This window comes from Rhamphochromis sp. 'chilingali' (assembly GCF_963969265.1).
Source record: "Rhamphochromis sp. 'chilingali' genome assembly, chromosome: 20".
Lineage (NCBI taxonomy): Eukaryota > Metazoa > Chordata > Actinopteri > Cichliformes > Cichlidae > Rhamphochromis > Rhamphochromis sp. 'chilingali'.
The window spans coordinates 16326673-16344008 of record NC_137947.1 but is presented as its reverse complement, the minus strand read 5'-3'; the positions used below and the strand labels follow the sequence as shown (position 1 = coordinate 16344008).

At 43.4% G+C, this 17336-nt stretch overlaps 1 protein-coding gene across 1 annotated transcript in view; it reads right to left on the bottom strand.

Moving 5' to 3' along the window:
* LOC308388893 (zinc finger matrin-type protein 4) overlaps window positions 1-17336 on the bottom strand; it is a 75178-nt gene that overhangs the window by 15470 nt on the left and 42372 nt on the right. The window contains exons 4-5 of the mRNA XM_080869864.1: window positions 10488-10665; window positions 5592-5849 (exon numbers count right to left, since the gene is read on the bottom strand). Coding sequence (XP_080725990.1) covers window positions 5592-5849; window positions 10488-10665 — 436 coding nt within the window. The remainder of the gene's footprint in view (window positions 1-5591; window positions 5850-10487; window positions 10666-17336) is intronic.

Here is a 17336-nt window from a genome sequence, read left to right as displayed (position 1 = left end):
AAAAATAGATCGATGAATTTGGAGATACTCATGGAGTGGGGAGAAGGGAGAGTTGGTGGTGCGGAGATGGGGATTAGGTAGAAGAAGCGAGTGAAAGAGAGGAAATATCCAGAGAATAATACGATGGTTTAAACAGAGGAGGGAATGGATAATGATTTATTACACTGCAGCATTGATGTAGCATTCACGCTGGTGTTTAATGACCACAAAAAAATGTGTATCCAAGCCCCAAAATAACGTCCCGTGGTAACTAGAGCACCGATTTTAAAATCGTCTTTCTTTTTCATAAAAGGAAGCAGAGGAAATGATCTCTCTGGGTAATCAGCAACACGCTATAATTGCCCGTGTTTCCCCTGTTAGAGATACAATGAAGAGCTATTTTTGTTTTCTCACTTTTTGCACACTGCAGAGCCATCACTGCAGAACTTTACTTTATTTTCTGACAATGGGTGTGAAATTTTAGTTATGCTGTGCAACTAAAAATTGGAGTGTGCCTGCTTGTGTGTACATGCCCTTTTCGCTGCTGTCATTATCGTCCTTGAGATTTATGACTTGTCTTAGTATTCCTTTTGACCTTTCGTAGCAGTAATTGGTGAAGTACACTGGGAGATGAAGTTGTAATATAGTTAGGAGTGGTGGGAGGTCGTTTAGGCTTGGGCTAGAGCTGCATAATGTGGCATATCTACTCCCTGTTGCCTCAAGAGTCCCTTAGTCTCTTTCAGGGGTGATTAAGGATAAGCAGTCATTTACAAGAAAGCCAGGACTGAATTAGTTGCCTGAAGTAACTGCTGTCTTGGCTTAAATGTTGATATTTTTGCAACTATTAGGAGCTAATAACTAATTCTGTGTGTATGTGTGTGTGAAAGAGAGACAGAGAGAGTGGGAAAAAAGAGAGCCGGCACATCTTCCACTGCCAAAATGTCATTACTTCTGTTCTCTCTAAATGAGAAGGCTATTAATTGGAGAAGCGATAATTTAGAAAGAAAGGAAAGATAAGTCTCTCTTTCTTCTTTCCTCTCTCCTCCCCGTAATTCTATACTGCTGCAAGGATTACATAAAGAGGTCTATTCTTTTATGTGTGATTATGAAGTGTGTTACATGTGCATGTGTACACGTTCGCAGACAAAGGCAGCTTTCCTGCTTTTAGCCTGATTGATGTCACCTCCACACTGACTGCCCGAGTAGCAGAGATATACAATATGCTGCAGTTTGTGTCAGCACCAGCCTTTTGTAAACACACGCATAAACATATACATATGCACAGATAACGTGTTTTGGTTAATAAAGCAGTTCTGGCACAAGACCACACTGTGCCCTAATCCATGTTAATTACATGCAGGGAAAGTGTGTGTGCAACGGTAGTGACAGCACGTGGCTCAGGGTTGTGAATGTAGGGTTTTTTTGCGAGCATGAGCAGTATTTGTGAGGGAGTTCTAAGCCTTGTTAATTACACAAGAAGATATGCCAAGAAGAGAGAAAAGAGGGGGTGAGAAGCGCTAAGGCAGTGGGTGTGGAGCTGTTTGTGGCTGTCGTTTAACGTACAGAGCCTTCTGGCATTGCTGGCACCCCCGGTGTGGAGATGCCTAAATGGTTGTCAAAAAAGTAATGAGCTACATTTTGTGCTTAGAAAATTGGGAAAATTATGTTTGTTTCAAGAGTCTTGTTGCAGCGAAATTCAACATCCTGCTGCAGTTTCAGTGTGTGATGAATTTTAGCTTTCAGCTTTTTCACTATGTCCCAACTCAAGCAACATTAATGACCCATTTGGAGCACGATATTTGTGGCTCGTTCCAATACCACGCGCTGCCAAGCTCTGACTGCAGCTCCTTTTTATGTGAGAGGCTCAGAGGAATTTCAGGTAGCGGTTAGCACTAGCAGTTGTGAAATCTAGTCTTTTGCACACACTTTTGGTGAACGGTGGGATTGTTTGAAGACAAAGAGGGAGGGAAATGGGTCGTGTACAACTATTGAACATCAAGTTTCCTATGGATAAATTCAAGGTAGAGTTTCCTCTAATTTGCACTCACTGTAGGGTATTCATGTGTAATGTTATTCATGCTTCTTGTAGGATATTAGTTTATGGAGCGCTTACTACCCCAGAGCCTTTGTGCTTTAGTTTACCATGTGCTTTGCAAGATTAAAAATGAACTGAATCCAAGAAGAGCCCATTGAGATGCAATCAAAACTAACAGTCTGCAGCAAATACTTGACAGAGCCTCTCAAAGGAATATATCGCAAATACCATAGAAGAGAGGGGTTGAGATTTGGGTGAGAGTCAGATTAAATCCAAGTGGAATTTTACCAGCAAACTTTGAAGGACTTAGAGAGAGACTAATTATTTTTTTGCAGCCAGTGTGACAGTAATTGGAGAGACCATCTGTTTCAGACAAAGAAAAAATTACCAGGCGCAGGAAACTATCTTTGTGAACTATTGCTTTTAAAAAAGGATTTCCAGATTCTCTTAGATTTTTCTAGTTTTCTAGTTTCTTCACTGTAAGCAACTAATAATTCTTAAAGGTAGCTTATTAAGATGGAGTTCATGGATTTTGGGATTATTGCCAGAGTCGTTCAGTAAAACTTTTGAAAGACACAATAATAATTATTATTGGTATAATTGATTTACCAATAGAAATGGGCAAAAGAAATGGAAACAGGAATGCATTTAGTGGCATCTTTCTCTTATCTCTAGTGTTTCATAGTCCAACATTTCACTTTATTTTCCTGTCTTTAACTGAGCTTTTGGTCGATAATAACTCCAGAGGGAAATACACAGGTCTTTAGCTGCTAAATGCTCCACTACATTCACTAGGGAGCTGCTTACTTCACATGATGTGTTGCTGGACAGGTAGTTGGTTTATCACTGGTGAGAACAGCTGCTTGCTGCTGCTAGAAATGACACCGTCGAGCGTGATGAGCCTAAAGAAAGATGTGCCAGTTGCACTGTTAAACAATAACAAGGAGCTGAAAAAATGTTAAAATGCTGCACGCTGCCGAATCGAGCTGAGTGATAATTTTCCATGTTCTTCACTATGAGTCACTTTTCCACATAACACTATTATTTGAGCCCATTTTATCGGGTTAAATAAGACCTTTTGGGTACTTTTAACATAACTGAGGAAATATATCCTCAAAGAATACTTAAAAAAGCCTAAAAGTATATATTGGTTTTCGGTAAATTTACTGCTTTGTTAGATAAACTGTTTTTAATTCCCAGAGCGAGCTGGTATTCGGACCTACGGTGCTTACACTACATCTTAGTTATGTGTTTCTGCATGTAATTCTGATGTGTGACTGTGTCACAGTAAGTGGGAGAGGAGGTCAGCTCCGTCTCACAACTCTGGCACAGTCATCAATTACACACAATTTTCTCTCGGCTTTAGTGCTTCACCCTCTCTTGGGTCCTGCACACACACATACACAGACACACTCTCCATTCCTAGACGCTTATCTCACTGCTTCTAATTCTCTTCGGAGTCTCCAGAGAGCAGAGACAATGCGCTGGCTCTGTCTTAAGGGGTTTCTCCCCCGTCATGATTTATGTAAAGACACAGCCGAGTCAGCTGGGCCCCATCCCTCGTCAGTAGCTACTCCCTTGTCCACCACTGTAATCCATCTCCAAGGATTTCGCCTGGCACCTAGCTGTGGAAAGTCACGACATTCTTGCTTGTGTCCCGTCTGTGCAATTAAACCAGAGAAATACATATAAAAAATAAGAACCTGCATGTGTTTAAATGTCAAGAGGTCTTATGATAAGTTTTGTTCATGGCCACAGGGGGATGAGACAACACAAGTAAAGGTCAATATCATCAATAGGACACAACAAGAAAACACAGTAGGCAGACTCTGTAGCCATAGTTTGGAGAGTAAGAGAATATTGGCGTGCAAATAATTCACCTGTGCCTTGTGGGGGAGATAATAAGGATGACAGATGAGACATGATGCCAGATTGGACGCCACAGTGGTTTACACAAACACACACATTTAGACACAACCTAACCAAAACAAAGACTGAGTATGGCAGAAGGAAGGGGGTGGGAAAGAGATAAAACGAACGTAAAGAGAAAACTATTCCACAAAGGGAAAATGAGGACGAAAGGACATAGATGAATCTGTGCTTGGCAGAAGCCAAATTCCTCCTTTCTCCTCCCCCTCCTGTGCGTATTTTGCTTAGTTCAGCTGCCACCTCCTGTTCGACCCTCCCACTGTGATTACACTTGATACACCTGTGACTTCACACCTTAAGTGGTGATAAAAAGCCAATCTGACGTGAGAATCTCGGACCAATGGAAATTCGTCTAACTCAAGAACAAACGAGTACAAACAATGGAGCTGCGCTGTAGTGAACAAAGCGTTCCAGACTAAAGGCCTTGGAACAAACACATGAATGACAGCCCGTATAATAAATCACGGCAACAGCAAGCTCACTTAGAAAACTTCGACCCGTTAAACGTCTCCTGTTCAAGGGCAGTTAAAAGATTTTGCAGTGCAGCCTTGCTCTTCAATGAGGACGATTGTCTGAAAAATAAACAAAATTCTAATTAAATTAAAAAAATGTTTTCCGTGGTTACATTATGAAATTTGGAGTCTGTGGGATCTGGGTCACAGTATGTGAATGGGGGATGATATCTAACATGACACCACTTAAAGCCTCTGAGCCAGTGTAGGCGGCAACATGACTCATGCTTTTAATATGATTGGCTTCTTGAGATGATGATTTGTGTCATGGCACCTGGAGCATGCAGCAAATAGCACTGCTACGGCTTCACAAGTGGATTTATGTTTGTCACAGGCTGTGTGCTGTGTGGTACGAGCATGCGTCAAACTTGTATGTGTGCGGTAGAGGTGTCGTGTGGCACTCATGAATGCATGTTGGACTCAGCTGAAGTAGGATAATGTTTGGTGATATTGGATGATATCACTCCTAAGAACCCGAGAAGCGAAAGTGGTTTCTGTGCCAAATGCTATTCATAATTCAATTAAAGTACCCATCTGTTAGAAATATTTGTGTGAGTGTTGGAATCATTGCCCCATTATCTCCACATTTACTTGTTTAATTTACTAATGTTTGACCATTTCATGTGCCATTTTGTGTGAATCATCACACACATAAATATGCATGGATGTAATGTGGTGGATTTCACCTGTTGAGCCTTCTCTGCTCTGCACTGCATTATCTCTTAAGTATGCTTTTCGCAATGTGCCAGGAGACTTCACATACAGCTTTTGACATATACTGTTGTGTTGTGACCCTCAGTGAGACAGATAGTTGACTTAAAGAAGAAGCTTTGGCTAATCCTTGCAAAAACACAGCCATGTCTTTATCCAAATGCATGTAAGCTGAGATCTCAACACTAAGTAGTGCTGATGGTGCTAAATTTATCAATGAATAACTGGTTTGCCTTACCTCAGTTTAACATATGATATGTACCCCCACACTGAAAGGCATATCAGCATTTCATGAATCCTCATTCACTGCTGCACATCTTGCAGCATCTTGCACTCCCACTTATCGTCTTTCCTCTGACAAAGTCGCAACACCCCTGCTGCCTTTCATTTGCCACTTTTGCTGGGATTGGGTCCAAGAGGCTGACCTGTGCTCTCTGTGGCATCCAGACTGCCTGCTAGCTGCTCCAGGAGGCGTGCCCTGGCTGCATTCCTGCGGTGTTTCTTGCCCTCGTAATGCTGCTGGGCCATCAGAGGGTTGTTGAACCAGGCTCCACACAGACAGCAATATTTCCCAGCCTCTCTCCCACCATTTCCACTGACCACCGCCATGGGCCAGGGTAGGGCAGGTGGAGGAGGGGGACACGACGCGGGGTCTGTGGGCAGTGGGGTGGAAGGGGAGGAATCTGGAAGCGGAAGTGAAAAGATAGGAGTTAGAGACAAGTCAAGGGTAAGATACTGTAGAAGGAAATGAGAACAGGAGAAGGAAAGGTAGAGTGAGGGAGGGAGGATATTAACATGAATTCAAATGCAAATCAAGCTCTAATGTGAAAATTACATGAAATGAAAATATTTTCATGAAACTCGTTAACATGAAAATTTGATGCATTTGCACAGATTCTCACGCACATACTCTTCGCAGACACATGAATTCTCAAATACATGCTTGAAAAACCAAATTTACATTTAAAAACTCCGTAATCAGATTGTACTCATCAAGGCTGAGAGCAAAGAGCAAATGGATTGCTGCGAGCCACATATGTGGAGCATAGATGAGGGCTGGAAGGAGGCCATCTGCACTCCGGGGTCCAGTCTGCAAGTGTTAGAGACTGGCTTCTGAACCTTCCTATTTTATCTTTTTTTTTCAACCTGTACCATCTTTCCTCTCCTCTCTTCTGCAAGGGAATAAAAAAAAAAAAAAAAAAGAAACGGCAGATTTCCAGGTGACCTGCTACTCATGACATGGCACTGGTTACCATGGTGATTGCCCATTAATAGCCAACAGGCACGGACATGTCCACAGGACGGGGTTGTAGCTCTCACAGCGAAAACTGCGTACATGCGTGTGGCTACTCGTGTGTCTGTGTGTGAATGTGGGTGTTTGGGTGGCGGACACGCTTACAGCCACGCTTAAGAAAACGTGTGATGTCTTGTATATGTGTGCACGTGCATGTGTGTGTGTGTGTGTGAAAGAAGCTCCAGAATAAGCTGTTTGCATGTGTAAGGTACAGTATGTGTACCAAACAAATCATCCTGAGAAGGGATGGTAGGGAGGGGGTTATGTCCACAGCCAAATTGCGTGAGAAAGCTTACAGTGCCAGATGGCATGTCCAAATGTGCCGATTTGCCATCCACAATGTGTCAATGACTCTCGAGTTATACTGACTCTGAGTACACAGCCCCGATGCCGCACGTTTAGTTCACATTTTATATCACAAACAAAAGCCCACTCACACATGCTTTGAAGCTCAGATGAGTCATATCACTTCTTTCACAACAACCATCGTCTCACTGCTAACAAATGCCCGCATGAATCCTTGACCAGTGACCACGGGTGTGAGGTGGGTTCGTTTATGTGTCTTTTTTAGTGTGGGGGGCCTGCGCCGGATTGACTCCAGCCCTTTGAGCTGATTGGCTCCTCATACCTTGATGTGTCTTCAGGCTCTGTTCACATAGTTACTGTATCTATGGCTGTGTCTCTGTTCATCTCACCAACCACACCCACTCATATTCCCTTTGCTTGTGTTTGCCATCGTCTCACTTTCAAAACTCAACCCTGCAACTCTCTTACTGTCATTTTATTTTATTGCTCAAAGCTCAGAGGCAATTCCATCATCAAATCTCCGGTGTAGCATTCATGTGTGCTTGCGTGTGCCAGTGCGTAAATGATACTCCTCGGTTCTGACAGCTCTACGGAACTGCATGTGATGAGCAGCAACAGGGAGAGACCCTGTGATGTTTTTTCTCCTCTCTTTCCCTTGTTGCACCACCACTTCTCCTCTCCTGACTGTGATCTCTGCACAGTGGAGCAGAAATAAGTGTTTTTCACAGAGTGGGGCACAGGCAGTGTGCACGATAGTGTGTGTTCTGGAGGAAGAGGTGTTGGGTTGAAGTGTATGGGGATGTGATGCGCATCGGGGAGGGAGCGCAGGTACGATCTCTGCTCTCCACCGCTCAAAGGCTTCTCCAACACACACGGACTCTACTATTTCTAACCTCACTGTGTTGTATGTTTGTGGGAATATGCGTTAGTGTGTTTGTTAGTGTCCAAGTGTCCTGAGATGCAAGTGAATGCCATGAGTGCCTGCGCCAGTCATCCTGCCATTGTGTTTTTCTAATAATGATTGTGCGTGCATGTGTGTGTTTCTATGTCCATGTGTGCTCAAGCCTGTCAGCTTGGCTGTGCATCTTCTGTGGCGCGCTCATCTCGGAATGATCATGAAGGGTTCTTTTTGACTCTAATCTCTCCTGAAATCCTCTTCTTCTCTCCCAGGTCACTCTTTCTCTCTTCTTGTTCTCTTGTTTCTTTTCCTTCAGGTCCTACTGTCACAAAACGAAGCAAACTGCACAACAGTGCCTGTACAGAAGTGACACTTTTCCCAAAAGTAGGCCAGAGTTTAGCAAAAGTCACTCAGGGGCTTGATTATAACACTCCATTTTGTAGCGATTGTGCCTTTATAGCTGTGAGAGTTTCCCCTTTGAATCCAATTTGAATCACATTATGTAAAGCTCCCCTGGAGTCAACTTAGCAGCACAGACACTTAAAAACACACTAATCTTGAACAATCTTGTGCTTCAACAAAAAAAATATCAATCAGCAGATGTCTTGATTTGATAAAAAACACATTTTATTAATCAGGAGACTTTTATAAATTAATGTTTCTCTGTGTGCCTCATCTGCTAAGTTTTACTTCTTGGGCCTCTGGCATGTTGCCATTTTCAAACACATTTCCCCCTGAATCCCAGGCTAGTAGTTTTGACTGAACCATCACTAAAGCTCTCCAAATCCACTTCAGATAAAAAAAAATAAAGCCTTTGAAGTAAAAATAGTTCTCAGTTCAGTAAAACATGTCACAAAGAGGGGATGTATACGAGCAGAGGTGAGAGTCTATTTGACAACTGAGTTATGGTCTCTAGTGACGACAGGCTTTTTGTGTTAAGATCAGGAATGAGAACTTATAGATGCATAGCTTAGCATGGAAGAATAATAGATTGTGTTCTGTCTGTTATGTATTGCTGAATGATTGAAAGAATGAATGCTATACTGGTGCATCAAATAGTCTGGTTGAGATTTCATGATTGAAAGGAATTTTTAACATACCTTTTAAATGCTAAAGAGACAAAATGCCTAGTGTAGCGGTCTAAGAGCTTTAAATGTGTTATTTTATTAACCAGAATAAAGTTAACACTTCTGATTCAAGGTTCTAATCATCCATCCATCCACTTATCCTTTTCAGGGTCGCGGGGGCCTATCCCAGCTGTCATAGGGCGAGAGGCGGGGACACCCTGGACAGGTCGCCAGGCCAACACACAGAGACAGACAACCATTCGCACTCACTTTCACACCTAGTGGCAATTTGGATAATCCAATTAACCTATCCCCACAAGTTGCATGTCTTTGGACAGTGGGAGGAAGCCAGAGTACCCGGAAAGAACCCACGCAAACACGGGGAGAACATGCAAACTCCACACAGAAAGACCCCGGCCTGATGGTGGAATTGAACTCAGGACCTTCTTGCTGTGTGGCAACAGTGCTAACCACCTTGCCATCGTGCTGCCCTAATCATCTGATTCTAATCATATGATGTAAAAAAGAATATAAGCCAAAAATTAATGATTCAAACTGTCAAATTTTGAAACATAGACATGTATAAGAGCCCACGTGGAGAGACAGCATCCTGTGAAGCTCACCATTGACAGCATTTAAAGTTGTTGCCACAAAAAACACCATCAGGACAGAACATGTTTTTGCAGCTAGCTTGTTAGCTGGTAGCTGGTAGTCTGTTGACTGCTGGAAGGGGCTTTGTCTCTCATCAACAACAGTAAAGAAAGATGGAGGATGAGGCAAAGAGAGCAGAGATCCACCAAAAACAACTTGTGACCAAGAGCAGAGCTGTGTCTGCTGTTTGTTCCTTAAAGGAACAGTTTAATGCTCTTTTTACTTTGCTGTCCGAAGCTCAAAGAATATTTGGACACTGCCTTGACTTCTTCTGCTGCTGTGACTGCTGTAACAGAAACAAAGCACTGTGACTGGTTTTTTAAACTTTTTGAGGCAAGCCAATATTTCAACGCAAAACAGCTTCTGTTGTTGGGCACATCTTTTTTCGATTTTATTCTCAGTAATTTCACTTTTGACAATCTATTTGCTGCATCTGGACCTCTGACATGTAATTTTCTTTTTTTGCAAGACTCGCCTGTCCACTACCATATGCCTTGCCCCTTTCCAACTATCAGACAACAAAAGTCCCTGCTGCGTGTGGTTCAAATCCAGCAAGCTTTTGAAATTGGCTGCGTTTCTGTCAGAATGGTTGTTTGGTTTCCAAGAGCCTCTTTATCTTGCCTGGCACTTTCTTAGCATTAGCAAACTTCTCACAGGTGATGCATTTGAATAGTGTTGACACCTCTGTAGCCAAGAGACATGCAGCTTTTGTGATAGTGTCTGCTGACAGTTTTTCTTTCTCATTTCTAAAAGTTGTGTGTCTTCTGCAGTGAGGTAGTTACTCAACACAAGAAAATGATGCGTTTTTTTCCCCTTATTAACTTCCTTGGTGTCATTCAGGGCCTTTGATGTATCACACACGGATAAATCCCACCATCCAGCAACTGCAAAATGAGACTGGAGTTCCCTTTATTTATAATTATAACTATGGCTGTCATAAAGTCTCACAACACACCAGGATTTGGCTCAAAGGCACACTAGCGTGCCTTACTACACCATTTGCAAACTGCTGCACAGCTTTAGTACGTTAAGTTAAATATCTGAGTTTAATCTTTATGTAAAAGTCTAACACAGGTCAATATAACAACTAGACTGTGTGCGATACCTGTGTTTGTGGGGTTGGCTATGGCTGTGGGTACACTGGGTGGCTCCCCCAGCACCAGGCGGACTCTCTTGGCATGGGTTTTGCCCTGGTAGTGGGACTGTGCCACAATTGCAGAGGTGAAGAACATGTTACACAGGGTACAGCACTTGTTCCTGTCCACTTCTGTCTCTGCACAGTCCTATAGCAGAAACAGAGGAAGAGAAATGGTAAAAGAAAGTGTCAGAGGGGTGAAGAGAGGTGTTGAGAGAGAAAAATAAATCAAAGTACAAGAGAGTATAGCGAGTGGAGAGGTGTAGGCTGATGACGAAGGGAATGGTGTGAAAAAAGGCAGGGAGAGGTAAAAGTGAGAAAAAGAAGAGAGACGGGGGGGATGGAAAGATGTAGACTTTACACTGACCTCACTGGGCTTTTTCTCTCTCACTTCCTCTCACACACACATACACACACACACTCACACACACACACACGTGCACACATGAAGGCAAAGAGAGGACTAATCAAATATTCATCTGTCTCTCTGGGCTGAGATTGTGGCTTCGGCCTTTCACCGCAGCTGGTTCATTACTAATGATGAGGGAGAGTTGCTCCCTACGGAAGAGAGAGAATACAAACAAAAAGACCAACCAACCACCTGATTGACACAAACATGCAACCACACACACACACACACACACACACACACACTCATTCTTTCATCCATCATGAAGTATACTGATTTGCGGTTAGGCAATAAACATTTGCCTAACCCCAGTCTTGCCCTAAATCTAACCTAGCCTCAACCTTAAACCAATCCACACAGAGGGACTATGACGATACATTTATGTACTCACAGGATGAGTAATACATGCACGCATGTACTTTACTTTGAGCCTTGTCCTGAACACTCAGAAACACTTTAAAGCCTACTAGAATGTGCAACATATCACACATATGACATATGCTGCAAATAACTGTCAATGTCAGTCTTTGTGGTATCTCTCTCTCTCTCTCTATCTATCTATCGATACATATTTTAACAGGGACATGTCAGAGTAATATCTGATATTCCAGAAACAGAGACACTGTCATTAGAAGTCTTTATGGTTTATATATATATACTACTACACCCAGCACGCCCCTGCGGGCGGTTTATCCTTCAAGCTCGGGTCCTCTACCAGAGGCCTGGGAGCTTGAGGGTCCTGCGCAGTATCTTAGCTGTTCCCAGGACTGCGCTCTTCTGGACAGAGATCTCCGATGTTGTTCCCGGGATCTGCTGGAGCCACTCGCCTAGCTTGGGAGTCACCGCACCTAGTGCTCCGATTACCACGGGGACCACCGTTACCTTCACCCTCCACATCCTCTCGAGCTCTTCTCTGAGCCCTTGGTATTTCTCCAGCTTCTCGTGTTCCTTCTTCCTGATATTGCTGTCATTCGGAACCGCTACATCGATCACTACGGCCGTCTTCTTCTGTTTGTCTACCACCACTATGTCCGGTTGGTTAGCCACCACCATTTTGTCCGTCTGTATCTGGAAGTCCCACAGGATCTTAGCTCGGTCATTCTCCACCACCCTTGGGGGCATCTCCCATTTTGACCTCGGGACTTCCAGATTATACTCGGCACAGATGTTCCTGTACACTATGCCGGCCACTTGGTTATGGCGTTCCATGTATGCCTTGCCTGCTAGCATCTTGCACCCTGCTGTTATGTGCTGGATTGTCTCTGGGGCATCTTTACACAGCCTGCACCTGGGGTCTTGCCTGGTGTGATAGACCCCAGCCTCTATGGATCTTGTGCTCAGAGCTTGTTCTTGTGCTGCCATGATTAGTGCCTCTGTGCTGTCTTTCAGTCCAGCTTTGTCCAGCCACTGGTAGGATTTCTGGATATCAGTCACCTCCTCTATCTGCCGGTGGTACATACCGTGCAGGGGCCTGTCCTTCCATGATGGTTCCTCGTCTCCCTCCTCTTTCTTGGGTTTCTGCTGCCTGAGGTATTCACTGAGCACTCGGTCAGTTGGGGCCATCTTCCCAATGTATTCTTGGATGTTCGTTGTCTCATCCTGGACTGTGGTGCTGACACTCACCAGTCCCCGGCCCCCTTCCATGCGCTTAGCGTACAGCCTCAGGGTGCTGGACTTGGGGTGAAACCCTCCATGCATGGTAAGGAGCTTTCTTGTCTTTATGTCAGTGGCTTCTATCTCCTCCTTTGGCCAGCCTATTACCCCAGCAGGGTACCTGATCACGGGCAGGGCGTACGTGTTGATGGCCCGGATCTTGTTCTTACCATTCAGCTGACTCCTGAGGACTTGCCTGACCCTCTGCAGGTACTTGGTGGTTGCAACTTTTCTAGCGGCCTCTTCATGGTTCCCATTCACCTGCAGGATCCCCAAGTACTTGTACCTGTCCTCTATGTCTGCAATGTTGCCTTCTGGTAGTTCAATCCCCTCAGTTCTGACTAACTTCCCTCTCTTTGTTACCATCCGACTACACTTCTCCAGTACACTATATATATCTATATATATATCTATATCTATATATCCATCCATTCGCTTCCGCTTATCCTTTTCAGGGTCGCGGGGGGCGCTGGAGCCTATCCCAGCTGTCATAGGGCAAGAGGCGGGGTACACCCTGGACAGGTCGCCAGTCTGTCGCAGGGCCAACACACAGGGACAGACAACCATTTGCACTCACATTCATTCGAACATTCACACCTAGTGACAATTTGGATTAATCAATTAACCTATCCCCACAAGCTGCATGTCTTTGGACGGTGGGAGGAAGCCGGAGTACCCGGAGGGAACCCACGCAAACACGGGGAGAACATGCAAACTCCACACAGAAAGACCCCGGCCTGATGGTGGAATTGAACTCAGGACCTTCTTGCTGTGCGGCAACAGTGCTAACCACCGTGCCACCGTGCTGCCCATATATGTATATATATATATATATATATATATATATATATATATATATATATACATATGTATATATATATATATATATATATATATATACATATATATATACATATGTATATATATATATATATATATATGTATATATATATATATATATATGTAAGCTTTGAGAAAGGTACCTTCTTGTTTCACTATGTCAATGACTTGTTAAAATCAGCTCCGTGCCTTAAATCAACCTAAAAATGGAGCTCGCACGACTGAATTACAAGTCAGCAGAGGAGAGCTCTTTATCTCTCATATCCAAGCTGTCCAACTGACCATTTTCATTCAGCTTTAACTAGACTAGGTCAAAGGGTCCCTACACACTATTACTACTTTCATTATTTGCCAGTCAAGAGCAAAGAATTCGTTAGTGCAAAGAAAGCAAAACATTTTAAGACAAGACAAGAATTGTATATCGATTTCTTTCTGTTACATGTTTGCTGGGAAGCATCAGGACCCATGCACTTAGAAAGATGCCCCCCAGGCAACCCCGGTAAGTGGTTTGAGTGATCTGTTTTTAATGTGCCTTCATAGTCTTATCTTACCCTTGTATTCAGTGCTGTCCACTTTTACAAAGGACACTTTAAAGAAACAGCTGTAGACAGTGTCTACGCATTAGTCTCTAGTTCTGCTAATGCTTTAGCATCTCAAACGAGTCAAATCCAGGTGCCAGAATTTGCGGATAGCCCTTGCCACACGACTGGAGGCTGTTATAGCAACGTTTCTATGTCTTCCTTGAACTCTTCGCATTGAACCTCCACCTTCTGTCTGTTCATCCGGGCTTTCTTTCTTTTTCTTTTCACACCAGCGCACATTTTAGTCCAGGTGTTAATTCGGGTTGGAGGAGAGAGAGACCTCACTCTCGGTGAGAGTACAATAATAGAAATGTGTCTGAGACACCACATCTGAGTATGTGGGTGCACGCGGTGCGTGTGTTTGTGCATGTGTGCCTTATGTCAGCTCTGGTTAGCATCAGGGACACTGGATGTGAGAGTTAAGGACACCTTTACCTTGCAGGCTTAGCTTTGTCTCTCAGCTGTCCTATCTCTCTCTCGCTCCTTCTTCTTACTTTTTTGTCTCTCTGCCTTGCCTTCACTCTTAGCTTTTTTCTATATCTCTTTGCCTCCCTCCATCCTCTATCCCCCTCTGGGCTCCAGTCTCAGTGACTCTGTGTGTTGTGGGATGAAATATTTATCTGTATTGGCAGGCCCGCGCAACCGCCTCTCCTCCTTCCTCTTCCCTCCTCCCGCCTCGCCTCCTCTCCTCTTCACTGACTCTCCCTGCTGTGATCATGTTAAAGGCTTGCTATGAACTGTCCCAGACCTCCCCCCTCCATCACCATTAGCATTAGACCTACACTGTTATCTTGCTCTGCCAATATCATCCGCCAATATTGAACTCTGTATTATTTACGGTATTGAACACACTAACGGTATTAGTTATACAATTTTTTATTTTTTAAATTAATGGAGCATATTTTAGAAACAGTGTCATCACACAGTTTTTCCAACAAATCAGGTTAGACTAAGACTCAAACCATTATCTGCACCACATGGAGCAGACTAAGCATTGCAGCTGAGCAGAAGAAGCTTGTGGACTATTTGACAACAGTAAGTTGCTAAATAAGCTCTAAAAATCTTATTGGAAAGCACTGTTAGCAAAGAATAACAGCTGATATTTCAGTAATGGAATTTTAAGCTTTCTAGAAACTGATATGGAATTTTTATTAGTATCTTGGTTTCTTTACTAGCACATGCAGCACTGTCTAATGTGTATTTGCCATTTTGATTTTGTTGTATGTAAAGTAAAAAACAGCTTATCTATATTTATCCAGTGTTTTTTATTCATGATTGCAGCATGGGGCGACAGAGACTCTGTAAGGACAACTCTCCTCTTTTCTTCTCTTCTCTAGGAAACTTTTTTCTCTTACTCCATCTTTCCTTCTTGCCTACATTTCCCCTCCTTCCTCATTACCATATCTTCCCCACTGCCTCTCAGTTTTTGTGCCTCCTCTCATCTCCTTCGCTATTTGTCCCATTGTTCTGCTTTTCCACTTCCCCCTCACATACTCCCTTTTCCTTTTCCTTCCTTGGGCAGTGGTGTTGAGCTCTTGTTCTACTAAGATCTTGTTGTACCAGAAGGAGGAAGATAAACTGCAATAGGCTGATGTCCCATCCTTGTGTGTTTTGTGGTTTTTGTTTTTCCAGTTTTTGACTCAGGACAAAAAGCCTGAGCTGTTTCTCTGTGGCAGTCTGCAGCAGTCTAACCCGTCACAACAAGCACTAAAAAGTGAAGCAGTCGACAGAGATGGAACTGAAACACAAAGAAGCATCTACTCGAAAAAATCAAAGATGTTACACCAGGGATTTAGTGACAGTGCGGGGAATGTTTTAAACAATCTGAAGCATGTGTGGGTGACTGACATATGAATAATTGTCAGCTCATTACAGCTGCCACTCTACCAAACCACTTCAAACACTAAATAGCATCTCTGACTCACTGTTTTTCCTCCATCGTGCAGAAAGTCGTCACCTTTTCGCTTTCTTCGTTTTTGATTTCTAAATCTCTGCCATCGCTCATTACTGTGTTTCTCTCTGTTTTCCACACCTCACTGTCTCTACCTGTCGCACCTCGCGCATCTGTTGAGACCGATTTGGATGCGACCTAATTGTTGTGTGTGTTTTTTGTTCGCACATGCCGCACGTATGCCTGTTTGTCCGCTGCCTGACAGTGACGTCTGTATCGCAGATTTTGTTTTTTCTTTTTCATTTTTGTTTGGGTGGCTTCAATCTGCTCACTCACCTAACAATAGATTCCTAATTAGCTGTGTTTATCTTCCTCTCCTTCTGTTTTTCTTTTTTCTGCTCCTCCTCATTTCTCCCCACTGTTCTGTGTTGGGGCGCTGTGGGAAACATTGCTAAATATACTCGTGGAGCAGCTCAGGGAAACAGAGCTCTCATTTAGAGCTCGAGGATGCTCTGAAAGTGTAAATTAGAAGTAGTCACAGTGAAAATACAGCAGTAGAGGAGAATAAAAGGTCTGTCTTGCCCTTTGCGCAAGTGAAAAACTGCACAGATGGAGAGAGAGAACTGGGTGGAGAATAGGGCAGAAAAATGGATCATGTCTCCTCTTTCATCTGAGAGCACCTTGATGACCTACTTTCTCTGTTTGTTCTGTGACAAAAACTTTCACCTGTACACACAAGCACAAAAACCTTAAAGCATGGCATTTTACACTGACATTTCAATCACTCTGCAAAAAAAAAAAAAGGGGGGGAAAGCATTTTCTGCAGTTCCCATTGGACTGCACCATGTCAATCAGCACAAAACAGGAGGGAAAAAACATTGGGATGAAGTCTAGAGAAAAGACGTGCAACGCTTCCCCTGGGAGAAAGAAAGATGAAAGAGATGAAAGAAGAAAAGTTTATTCCGAATTGAATGCTGACAGTTTCACCTCGGGAAATGAAATTAATCTCTGCTCATCTTACATCAGTTTTCCCGCCTTGTCAAATAATCAATGTCACATCTCTGCATGAAAGGTTATGAACAAAGTGCTAGCTGTGGCACTCACAGTAGGTTACAATATAGCAGATGTGGGATGTGTGTGTCTTTGTGCACACAGCCTATTTATGTGTGTTTAGTGTCCAATATGAGGTGAAATCCACAGTGGGCTGAGTCATGTCTTATTTGGTTTTTAGAGAGACAGATGGAGACGCAGGTGTGAATACATCCACAGTATGTGTGTGTGTTTGTGTGTGTGTGTGTACCCATAAGCCTTTGACATATTATATTATGCGTGTTTGCAGTGTTATGCGTTACCTTTTTACAACTTTTGTTGTGAACTATGGTTCCATTGGTTGAGCGAGGCCGAGGTCACACAGTCCTAGAGACTAACTAATGACCCTCTTAAAA